At 35.5% G+C, this 12,452-nt stretch overlaps 1 protein-coding gene across 6 annotated transcripts in view; it reads left to right on the top strand.

The window, feature by feature from the left end:
• ST18 (ST18, C2H2C-type zinc finger) overlaps window positions 1–12,452 on the top strand; it is a 169,304-nt gene that overhangs the window by 89,807 nt on the left and 67,045 nt on the right. For all 6 annotated transcript variants that reach the window (XM_017727446.1, XM_017727448.1, XM_017727445.1 and 3 more), the window contains 2 exons: window positions 4,741–4,847; window positions 11,417–11,471. In XM_017727446.1, coding sequence (XP_017582935.1) covers window positions 4,741–4,847; window positions 11,417–11,471 — 162 coding nt within the window. The remainder of the gene's footprint in view (window positions 1–4,740; window positions 4,848–11,416; window positions 11,472–12,452) is intronic.

Raw genomic sequence — 12,452 nt, 5'->3', positions numbered from 1 at the left:
TTCATCTATATTTATCAGCACTCACTGTACATTTGTGTCTTCATTACCAGGAAATATTAAGGGACATTGTGCCATCTATTCCTGTTTACAGTTTATTATGCAGAGATAGGAAACACTTAGCATGTAAAATGAATGTAGAAATTATTCCTGGATAGAAACACGGACATTTCCCACTCGTTGGCTCTTTCTCCTCCATCACCGGATCAGAGTGTAATTGTCAGTAATCAGGCCTGCTTGCTGCTGATAAAACCACTCTGAATGCTAGCAGCCTTCTTTGTGTGATGACTCAATTATTCCAGAAGTGCCTCATCAAATCTGCCCCATCAGCTGGGCTAATAAATAAGGAGAAGAAACTGGCCCCCCAAAGCAAATTATAAATCCATTTGCATTAACCATTTCGCTGGTCCATGATCTAGGCAGAAATAAGCATGGCAGATTGCGTTAAGCTTATTTGAATATGTTTATAATGTTTACAGCTTGCAACCTTTTTTTTTTTTTCACAAGGTGTTGGAATTATAGGTCATGAATAGCATCTAAATGTAGTTATGTTAATTACAGCAAAGCCTCCAGCATCTTTGAGGGATAGTTTGTTGCTTAAATCAGGTGAAAGTTAAACTCCACTGCTAGGTGAAATATGATCTTGGCATTGGAATTACTGCCCTGTTTAAAAGAGAGGATGAGTGGAAGTGAAGATTTTTGCAGCTACTAGGACAACTGCCTGTGTTACCAGCCTATCTCGTACTGCTAATGTGACCTCCTGTTCATCTCATGGTAGAACAAAATAAGATAAAGTTTAGCATTAGAGTTGAGAAAGAAAATGTGATTGTTGGAACAGTAAAAATTCTACTTCCTGTGTACTTTGCACTGAATAAAACAAGTGCAAAGATGAGTACTCTGCCCCAAGGAAACTCCTTTCTGAAGGTCAAATTATACACAAAAAAAAAGTTGTTTTCAAATAGAATCCTGCAGATTTGCTGCAGTGAGGGTGTAGGCCAAATGAAATTTGGTTCCTCATGCACTGAATATTTTACATGCACCTTGGGATCTCCTTGAGGTTTGTGCAGAATTTAACGTGTAAAGTTACAGACTTCAGACTGTGCAGGATAAAGATCTGACTGAAGTCCTGAGCTAAATATATCTTCATTTATTTGTAATTGTATCTTTCTTTCACATATTATTTTCTCAAATACTAAATACTGAATATGCTGCATTATTCTGTCTTGAGAAAGAGAAATCACTGTCACTGTAGAAACACAAGAAATGTTCAGGGATCATACTGGTGAGCTCACTGGATTTTGTTTCCTTAGATATTACTTTTATTCTAAGTTAACAAATCACAAACGGTAGTGATTATTCATTCCCATATTTGCAATATATCAACCACTGATATGGTAAATGAGAGAAAATCAAATTATTATGTTGGAAATGCAATGTATTGTGCTTAAAAAAGCTTTTGGGATCCTTCACAAATATAGTACAGCTTTGAGTATTGACAGAGAAAACAACTTCAGACTTTTGCTGAGATAATTTTGTGGTTGCACAATATGTCTTTTCTCATTTTAAAATCATCAGGATCTCTAGCAATCTGACCTGAATGAGTGGACTTTTACCCATAGACAAGGGGTCAACAAAAATAGTTGTTTGAAGGGATTTGTCACACACATCTGATGTTGAGGATCAGGACCTAAACTGTGATTCACATCAGTATCCTGGCATGACTCATGGATCTCAGTAGGATGGCACTTCAGAGTCAGTACAAAATCATATTGCACTGGAAATGGCTATAAACTGAAGAATGAATTGCTAAGGCTCCAGGTGATTTCACTGAACAATTACATTGACAAATCAAGCAACTCATATATTCCATCTTTGTGGGTTTATGAAGTTTATTATTCTAGTTGAACTGAGATGGTGGTTGGAAAGGGTGAAAGTTCTCTCTATAGGCAGGCAGGCTTCAACTTCCAGAATAAAAAATACTGTTCAGACACATAGGCAGTTGAAGTGTAAGCATAAATTGTTTTGAATTCTTGACTAAAAAAGAGAAATGAGTTGATGCAAGCTATGAATAGATTGGGCCAAATGAAGATACATGTGGACCCAAGGGGAGTGACCCCACCAAAGAACAGTGATTGACAAATAAGTAAGTTATCTCTGCCTGATTTCCATCAATAATGATCTTATCATTAAAGTCACCAACAATCTAGTTAGATGTACTTTGTGGGCTCTTGAGGCTGAGATCTTATTTTCTCCAGCTGGTTTTGCAGACTTCTGCACTTCTTGCAATACCTCAAAATTTGGCCCATGATCAATTTTATAATTGATTTTTATAATCAGAATTACTAAATAAATTTTGTGTAAGACATTGATATTTCTGTGAAATCAGCACCAAGCCTTTTTTGCTACCTGAACTATCAGATCCTAACATTTATATTTGAAATATAACTTACTTCTTGGAGGGTGGACAGGGGTGACACATAGTTTATGTTACATTAGGGGTATGTCACATCCCGTGACACAGCACAATCCTACAGACCCTGTTTATAGCATGACAGATGCATGACATTGTATTAGACCTTTTATGAAACACCGTATCTTCAAATGTTCGTACTCACCCACGAATCAGCTGAATCACAGCCAGCACCCTGTTATGTGAAAGAAATCAAACCCAGCACAGTTAGACTTACTAACCAGTAACTTCTGCTGTGTTTAAACACAGCAGAGGGGTGCAGGTTTTTGTTCTTTGACACTGTTGCATGTAGTTTTTCAGTTCAATTTTAAAACCTGCCCCCCCAAGACCTGTCCCAGTCCAAACTCCTTTTCTTTTGAGGAGAATTTTCAACATACTAGCTTATTATGTAAAGTTAAATGTGAAAAGTTTTGTATATTTTTCCTTGTCCTTTGTGCACTTTTCCAAGTGGATCTCAGCTGTGCTGTCTTAACTCTCGGTCCCTTAGGATGAGAGAGACAGCAGATGGGTTTAGGGCAGAGGGCTGATGCTTCTGACAGCAAACGGCCTGGTTGTTGAGTGGAAGCTGTGAGCGTCAGGAAGCTCCTTTTCCCCAGAGAACCAACTAACCACTGAAGAAAGTTGAAAATGAGCCCTTTGAGAAACGCTATTAAAAGTAGTAAAAAATTGCAATTGTGCAGATGATGTGCTGCTGTGTGGTTATTCGGATGCTAATGAGTTTGACATTGGGGAACTCAAAGGGTTTACAGCTACTCCCTTATGTGATTTCGTTCTTTATTGGCAATCTTGGAGAAAGTAAAGGAAAAATACATTGTTAATAAATACTTAAGGTGCTAGAATTGTAGACAAAAATCTGCTAAGTTTTAGTCTTTAGAAAGAGCTTTGCTCACCATTGCAGTTATTCTCTGAGATCTTTTGTTTTAGATTAGTGTATTTTGAACAAAGAGGAAGGTAGAAGGCTTTGAGACTTCTTTTGTGGTTTTGGGGTTTTTCTTTATGAATGTTGAAATAGAATAACAAGAAAATAGGCCTTTGAGGATAAACAATATGTCTTTCTAGCAACATATTGGCTAAAAAAATGCTTAAAAATCCTTTTGGTATTGGGATGTTTTGTTCTGGGTTTTCTCTTTATCATCTTACATCTGTTGCCTGTTCCATTATTTGATAAAAGTGTACTTATTTTAATTAAAAGTTCTTGATGGGATGAAACTAACATCCTATCTATTGGGACACAAGCAGAAACTAGTTATTCAATAAACTCTGGCTTCCCTGAGAATCTGTTTAGAATGAGCCTTTCCAATTTCAGAAATGTAACATTTCAAATTTTGCTGAAAATAACATCATCAGATACCACTAAATAAATAGTCAAAGTTCCCAAAGTTTATTTGCAAACTTTGTCATGATTGAAATACCTTCAATGAATAAATCTATTTTACTAAATACACTGGATAATATGTGAAACAGACCTCTGAAGTTGCAACTGATAGTGAAATTTTTATGTTTTGGTCACCAGTGCCAGGAGTGATGCCAAAGTAAATCTTGCCCTTAATAACTGCTCATTGTGAGATTCTTCCAGGTTGCAAGTGCGTATAAATGTCAGAAGGGTTTGGGTATTCAGTATTTCTGAAAACAAGGATCTCGGTATTGTACACTCAGAGATAAACTTCTGGAGCTCTACTTCCCTCGCTGTTACTGTTGATTTAGCATAAAGTACCTCACAGAAAGGAATAAAAATTGTGCATGGAGAAATGTCAAAGATTTCCTTAATCTGTCTTATGCTGCGAACACTATCAGCCTGCCAAACTTTAATATTCAAAATCAGAAAAAATAAAACAGAGGAGTTTTCTTCTGTTTTTAAAATATTTTAGAATGCTTCTCATTTGTTTTACATCATGTACTGAACCATCCTACTCAGTCAAAGAGGTTCTGATGCAATTAAAATATTTGACTAAGGATTTCTAAATATAGAAACGGTAGGTTTTTGTCCACACAAGAAGCAAAACTTTCTTAGAGAAGGTCTATTTCATAAGGCATTAATGAGATAAAGAAAGTACCATAAGAAAAGAAAATACCCTATTCTTTACGCCTTTTAGAAGCATCATTGATGCCTCTACACCCTATCTTTGTAAAACCGCTGAAGAATATATTGCACCTGGATTATTTACCCATTTGATTTAAAGAGTGTCTTGTTTCATCCATATGTTATTTAGTACAGCTGTTTTTCTGTTTTCTTTTGTTGTTTTTCTTTTTGTTTGCTTGTATGTTTTTTCCAGAGAATGAATTTGAGGATTATCTGTTAAATCAGGCAAGTCATCTTGGGCTGTGTGACGAATTTGGTCCTTTGGAATCTGCACATATTTTCACCTGGAAACACGCAAAGGTGGGATAATTGATTTACAAAAATTAATTTGAGTAGAAATGTATCTGTATATTAGTAGTAGAATACTATGTGGTTTCATGTGTAGAGCCTTGTGCACTAGGACTACTTTTCTTGCATAATCTCTGCTGTTTTAAGAAAAGTCTTCAACAGTCAGGTACAGCAGTATTAAACAGTTGAAGAGGTGAAAATTTTTGTAAATATGTAGAAATTCTAGTTAAGTGTGTGAATTACACTCATTAGCCATACATACTGTCAGTAACACAAGTATCTTTGAATTTGTATGAGTCCAGGAATGAGAATATATTTCATAATGCAGTGCTAAAATTTTATCTTTCAGGGATAACTTATTAGTGATGTTTTGTATATATATATATGTATAAGGCTTATTGTTTTAGGATTTTTTTAACTATATAGCAGTTGGGTGGGCTAAAACTTTAGTGTACTTAAAAAGAGCTCAATGTGTCAAAGCTTTTTTTTAATATTGCCTCTTTCTTTCTTCTAAAAAATGATATTTAATATATAGTAGCAGAGAAAATAGTGACAAGACCTTGAACTACATAAAAAATAATAATCCAGAGTGAAAAGCCTCCAGAAAGTAGCCTGGGTTGAGCTGCATTTCAGTGTGGTATACTATATAATTTTTCTCTGAATTTAAAAAGCTAGCAGTTGCCCCTTAATTTCATAAAGCTGTGACTCTGCCCTCTAAAGCCTTGGTAAAGAAGACTAATAGAAATACTTGGCACACGTTGGTTACCTAAGGGAATAATAGAACTATTTGCTGTAGTCGTTTGGCAAAAGGACATAAACATATGGCTTTGGTTTATATTCAGCACTGCCAGTTGTGCAAAGTTGCATGGATGAAGTATACAACAGCAGTGACAACTCAGAAATCATAAGTGAGAATCAAAATAAATCATCCTCATTACAAAGCTATTCAAGCTTGCCTCTGATTTAAGGCTTATTTTGCCGCTGCATATTTTGAAGTACTGAAATCAATATTAAAAAATCTACTTCTCAAGAATGTGCACACCATTCAATCACACTATAAAATGACAAATTTTTGATGATTTATATGTTATAAACATGCTTTAAAGTTTGCATTTAGTAGGTGGACTTATTTTAATTCCTGAGAAATTCATAGAGCTGAACCAATTATTTCCATGTCATTCAACTTTTTCCTAGAGAAATCAGGAATAGCACTGAGCAAACTAAAGCAAAATTTTCAGTAATAAAGACGAAATGACTCCTTGGTTAGGAATAATCAAAATCACAAAACAAGGCTTATTTTTAGCGATAGTCTTTAAGAACACATTTGTAAATATTTTTCCTTTTTGGTCTTCAACATATCATTAAAAGAAAAAGAAGAGAAAGAAGCTTTAACCACATTACAAGCAATGTCTCTAAAAAAATTATATTTGGATTCTGGATTACTCTTTACTGCCAGCAATGAAAATATATAACTTTGTCTAGAAGTTGCTATATGTGTTCTTGGCATTTCTTTTTCTCACCATACTTCTCACTGTCAGTGTAAGATTAATACTTCATATTAAAAATGTTATTGTAAGCTAAGAGAAAGGTTCAGTCAGCACACATATACACAGACAGCCAAATAGTGCTCAACACTTCTGGATGGGCAGTAAGAAATCATGATTTCAGATTTACTAAAAAAAATTTTCTCTATGACTTTATTATCTTTTTATGTGGTAGAATCTTAAATGAGTTATTGAAAAGAAATATCAAGATATGACCACCAAAACCACTGAAAAGCTTTCTCTGAGGGTATTATCCACTGTAGGGAGAAGTACACAGAGTGTTGTGTCACCGTGGGGCACAGTATAGAACAGTTCGGTTCATTGTCCTTAGCAGAATCTGACTTCAACTTTGAAGTTTGTGGCTTGTGTTGGAGACTTTAGAATGTATTTGTGTGCTTTAAAAATTATTTAGGTTTTTTCCTCTGGCTGAGTTCACTAAGCTTGTGACAGATATAGCTGTTGTCTCAATAGTAACTTAAGTAATTCTTAAATTAAAAACTGTAGAGAAAAGCTATTCTTTTTCCAGACATCTCAAAATCAGGTAAAAATTTCCTAGTGAAACGATTCCCCAAATTTAATGTTGAAAATCAGGTGTAACTTTTAGTCGGAAAATCACAGTGCAATGATAAAGCTTACAGTCTTTAGATAAACCAGCAATTTCCTTTCCACTAGCCCGTTATGCAAAAGAAAACAGACTGACACTACAGCAATGTGAAAACCACTCCAGGAAAGTCATGTTTGTATGAAGATTACAATGGAAATTACAAAGTACATAGCTCTTACATGAAATCTTTCCAGGAGATGCATTTTACTTTTACCTAAGTCAGCAGCACTGGCTTCCCTAAGTCATAGCTTATTTCACAGTGATGTGCTGTAAAACTGTCTTACCAAGAGAGTAGTGTCAATTTAATTTCTGAAATTCAAATTTAAAAATGTGCAAGTAAACTGAAATAGTTGCTACTATTATTATTGTCATTATTATAATTTATTGCACATGCCCTATTTTCCGCTGTTAGTCATATTCTTGGATCCTATTATAACATCAGTACATGCACATGTGCACAGACAGACTCCAGGCACACAAAAAACCAAACTCAGAGCCAAATCCTGATTCTCTCACTCAGGGAAGTATTTCCAGGTGCTGCTCTCGAGTCTGTTAACTGCAGTGGGATGGTACAAACAAAAGAAGTACCATTTGGTTCCTGCAGCCACGAACTCTGAAATAGTTTGCTCAGAAAGTACGATTGCTGCTATTCCACCAGTAAATTAATCTGGAGAAACATGAATACCCTGTAGCAGTTAAATAGCAAATTATTACAGTTTGAGCCAAGCAGAATTTGGGGTATTGTCAGTGACTCCAGTCAGTTTTCTGCGATCTAGTTGTTGGCTTATGCTTAAATCTCAATGAACATTGAAGGAAAAGTGGAGGACGGATCAGAATGAAATTCACAAAGTCAGACAGAGGGCATTCACAAACCTGGGGAGATTTGCTGGAACATGTTTTCAGAAAATTATTCAACATCAATATTTTCAGTAAATTTTGAGATCACAGAAATGGAGCATAACTGAAGCAGCAAGCATTTATTTCTTAGCCTACTTGCTTAATGATTTGGGACTGCAGAGCTGCTGCACCTCTGTCCTTGTGTTTCTGGCTGCATGTTTCCCACTAATTCCTTTAGAGTCCATTAGCTAGCTTCAACAAATTTTGAAAAGAAAATGTTTAGATGAGTTTAAAATCCATCAAATCAGAGAATCTATCTATAAGACACAAAGATTAAGTGGACTTAGTTCCACTATTCACTTGCCATTATTTTTGTAAAGCTTGCCCTTAAAAATTATGGGACTATAACCCCCAATAAAATTTTCCTGGTACACATTTTATTATCCCCATGGTCCTGATGGCTAAAAAATTTAGTAGTGAGATATTGTGTGAGGACTTTGTGCAGATATAACCATTCTATTTACCCCTTATGGGTTCTTGACTCAAGACAACATATGTAGTGGGAGGGAGGGTGACCAGCCCCCAGCTTTGACAGCATGAGGCACCTTCCAGAATCCATCCAACCTTCACAGTACACAACAGTAATAATATATGTCCAAAATTAACACATTGATAACAATTACGTCTAAAAAGGTTGGCAAGAATTTCTCAGAATTTAATCATCTTGTTGTTCCATGGGTGACTTGAAAGTTTGAATGCTTTTTGCTGACCATCCTTTGCTGTAATTTAATGTAAAATTATCACTATGTAGAAGAAAAACAGACACAAGCCACTTCATTTGCGTAGTATCAGGCTGTCTCTGAAAGAACTGCTAAGCTACAAAGATACTACATTTAAATTTTGAGCAAGAGAGGTTTTTTTGCTGACACAGTTAAGAGATTTCAGTTTTATTCAGTTACTTTTGTATTTCAAGTTAATGCATAGGACTCTTTCGTAAGTTAAGGTGTCTTTATGCAGCACAGACATGATGACTATTTTGATATACGTATGCACTAGGCTAAACTGTTCTATAAATTTTATGTTTGAGTTGATAAAAAGATATCTCATAGTTCAAAAGTTTCACAAGGAAAGAAAATCAATTGAAAAATCACCTGCATTGATTTTATCATTGGTTTTCACTCTTTGTGCAGTTTTTAAATATTCATCACAATGCAACCTGCTGTTTAGTCCAAAGTAACTGCTGCTCAGTAGAAGCAGTGGACACTTTTTGTTTCATAATTAAAATAGCAGCACTGTGATTGGTGTGGTATTTATTATGAAATGATGACAAAGGAGTACCAGTGGTTTTAATAGTTTTAGCTTACAGGAGCTGTTGTTAATTTTGTCTGTAGAGTTGCAGGTGAAATAATGCACAGTGGATAAATAGTCTATATTGGTTTAACTGAACATAATATATAGTGTGTTCTGGAGTTGTTTGTCTCAATAGACTATAGTAATCAAAAGTAATGAACCTATTATGTGCAGGACCTTGGAGAGCATAGAATGGCAGTAAAAGTGTGGCACATAAAAGGTTTATTAAAGGAAATTAAAGTCCATCATTGCCACACCTGCTCCCCTATTATAAGTCTATGGCAGGTCAGTGCCTTCAATCACAACTCAGCATCAGAGAACAGAGCCATGTTTCCCATTACCATTGCAGTCACATTGCAAATACTTGTTCTCCAGGTTTTAAGGATAGTAACAAGTAACGGCTGCCACCAGCCCCACTACATAAGCAGAAGCCCTTCATGTTTTTCCCTGCTAATAATCAATATCAGATGTAAATTTAAACGGAGAAAAGGTATCATTGTCTGGCTTTGATGTGCATTTCCATCAATTTGTATTTTCATTTCAGACATCACTAGATTTGTTCTAGAATTACACCTCTTCAAGTCCCTTTTCAAATGTTTATGTTCTCTCCTGCAAATAGGTATTTTGATTCCAATAGCTACTTATAGTGTTCAAACATGTATAAAAACAAACAAATCCCAGAAAATTAGAAAAATGCTTTTTATTCCCTAAAAAGGCTGACTTTACTCTTTTATTTCTCAGGTCAATTTTGTCATATTCTGCAATGTTCTTTCAGATAAGACCTTCAAAACATCTCGGTAATCTGAGTCATATAGAGCTAAAAATAAAGCATACTCAGATCTTCAAACTCTATAAATGGAAAAAGGCACTAACAGGACTTCTTGCTTCTTTTCTCAGTTTAGTTCAGTTCAGATCAGCTGATCCTCAGAAAGAAAAAATGATATAATAGACAGGATCTTCTGTTGACATCAGTATTTACCTCATGACATTTTGCAGGGAGAGATGCCTGGCAACTTCTGGTACCCACATCTACCTATCACCCAACACAATTTTATTAATCAGACACTGGTGTCTGCAAATTGATTTGCAGAAGCCCATGGCAGTTGCTTTTTCTACAGTATATTTGATCATCACCATTTTACAAACAGGGAAACTGAGATTCAAATCAAAGACAGATAACAAGGTTCCCTCAGAGACTGAAGAAAAATTCCGTATTTCCCAAAATTTTGCCTAGACAAAAATTCCTGGTGAGAGAGTCTTCCTCACATAAAAATTAAGTGTTACTTTTAGAAAGGAGTTTGCCTCCCTGGACATCATCAAAATTGCACCATTGTACAATCTGCAATATGTCACTGCAGTTGTCCACACCAGAACACAAAATCTTAATCCCTTCAAATTTCAGGGTTTTGCAATAAAATCCATGGATTGAAAGCCTGCCCCTACAATTACGTGTCTGGGCCACATCCAAGACCAGAAGGTGCATATTTCCAGTTCGGGTTTAGATGTAGCCAAAAGTATAGTGAGAACAGCTGATCTTGAAAGGACTCTCTTATTTCAGTTAGAAAACTTATTACAACAGCTGACTTCTGGGGAGGTCTGGGCTTTTTGATTGTTTGGGCTTGTTTTTTTTAATGTAAAATACAAATCTGGACACTGCATTCTCCCAAAAAACCTCCTATAAATCCGTAACTCAATGTCTCTTTAAGCAAAACTTCTTTAAGAAGTAGTTGATTAAGTGGTGAAGAATTTCAAAGCTGTATATGTAGTTATGCATTGTCAAGCAAGAAGGTTTCATGTTTTAAGGATGAAGCTGTCAGAAATGCAGGTTCCAACACAGCTATAGAGCTATGCCTCAGTTACAATAAAAATGCAGAGTTCCTGTAGGCATGGCAGCTTTCTGGGACCTTTTGTTTCAGGAGGTGGATGCTGAAAGCAGCACTCATGCAGCATTACTCTTTCTAACCTTATGCCTTCAGCTAACACCTGCAGACCTCGTCATTAAACCTTACAGAGTCACTCATAACCATCACTTTATTAAACAAATCTGTATCATTAAAAGTATCTCCTAGGTATTTACTAGATATTCACAGATGGCTTTTTATCTCTTTGACAAGATTAATAAGGCATGATTATTCTTTTTTTTCTATTACTGTCTAGCCTTTGGAAATGTGAAAAAAAAGCATTGGAGTACTTTTTTTCCTCAATGGCAAAAGGTATGAATTAAAGACCTTGTGTTAATATTACAGATGGATGCAGATGGGGAAAATAAAAAGCTGCGCACACGCTCCAAAGGAACCAAGGGTGAGTTAGCAAGCACGCTCCACGACCTGTGCCCAGAACACCATGAAATATCATAGTTCCTGTGCACACTCCTTAATGTGCAGTAAGAGACTCTGTAGCTTCCTTAGGGCTGCTTTTTTAATCAAGGCAGGACACTGACTGGCATTAAAAGGCATGATGTTATTAGCTATGGTATAAAGAAAAGCCAAAAAAATCTACTGATGTTATTTTCTTTGCGTTATTTTTTCAAAGAAAATAAAGGCTATGCTTTTTATTATGCAAAAAAACCCAAACAAAACAAAACAAAAAAACAACCCAAAACGATTTTCCACAGTCAGTAGAGTTGACAACATTGAATGGATGCTTTAAAAATAATATAACAAAACTTTGTCTCAGCCACGTGAATGTTTTTCTGTCTATTGATATTAATTATCTATAAATTAGTTGTGTAAATGGTCCAGAAGTAAATTTTCTTTAATCAAAAGCTGCAGGTGTATGTGGCAGAAGAGAACCTTGCATTTTTTTTGAAGTATTGGTGCTCAGGTTTCATTTGCAAAGTTATGACATAGTTGTATTTCCCAGATATTACTCTCTTTTTGTAAGGAACAGATGGAAATGCAGTACTGAGAGATAAACAGGCCCTTAATGATCTCAACATCTGGAAAACATGATTGACTAGAAATACAGCCCTTCCAGGAAAATAACTTTTTATTTTAATTCATAACACTTTTTGTGACTCTTGATAACACGTGAAAAATGGATATACTTAAAGATAAATGTCAGAGTTTTGCCTACCCTGTGAACATTTTTGCTTATGACTATTTCAGAGGCACAAAGCACCCATTCTTCACTCTGATTTTAATGGGAATTGTGCACTCTCAGGATTGTGCAAAACAGACTACTTCGATTTGTTGTCACAACTCACTAGTTTGGATTGTTAATATTGTGACTTCAGGTTCAAGTTATGGTCTGAATGAAAAACTAGAGTGGTATGGCTTCTCT

The sequence above is a fragment of the Corvus brachyrhynchos genome, unplaced genomic scaffold, assembly GCF_000691975.1.
Source record: "Corvus brachyrhynchos isolate BGI_N302 unplaced genomic scaffold, ASM69197v1 scaffold60, whole genome shotgun sequence".
NCBI classification, from domain to species: domain Eukaryota; kingdom Metazoa; phylum Chordata; class Aves; order Passeriformes; family Corvidae; genus Corvus; species Corvus brachyrhynchos.
Note: the sequence above shows the minus strand (reverse complement) of the source record. Positions and strands in the feature narration are given on the sequence as shown.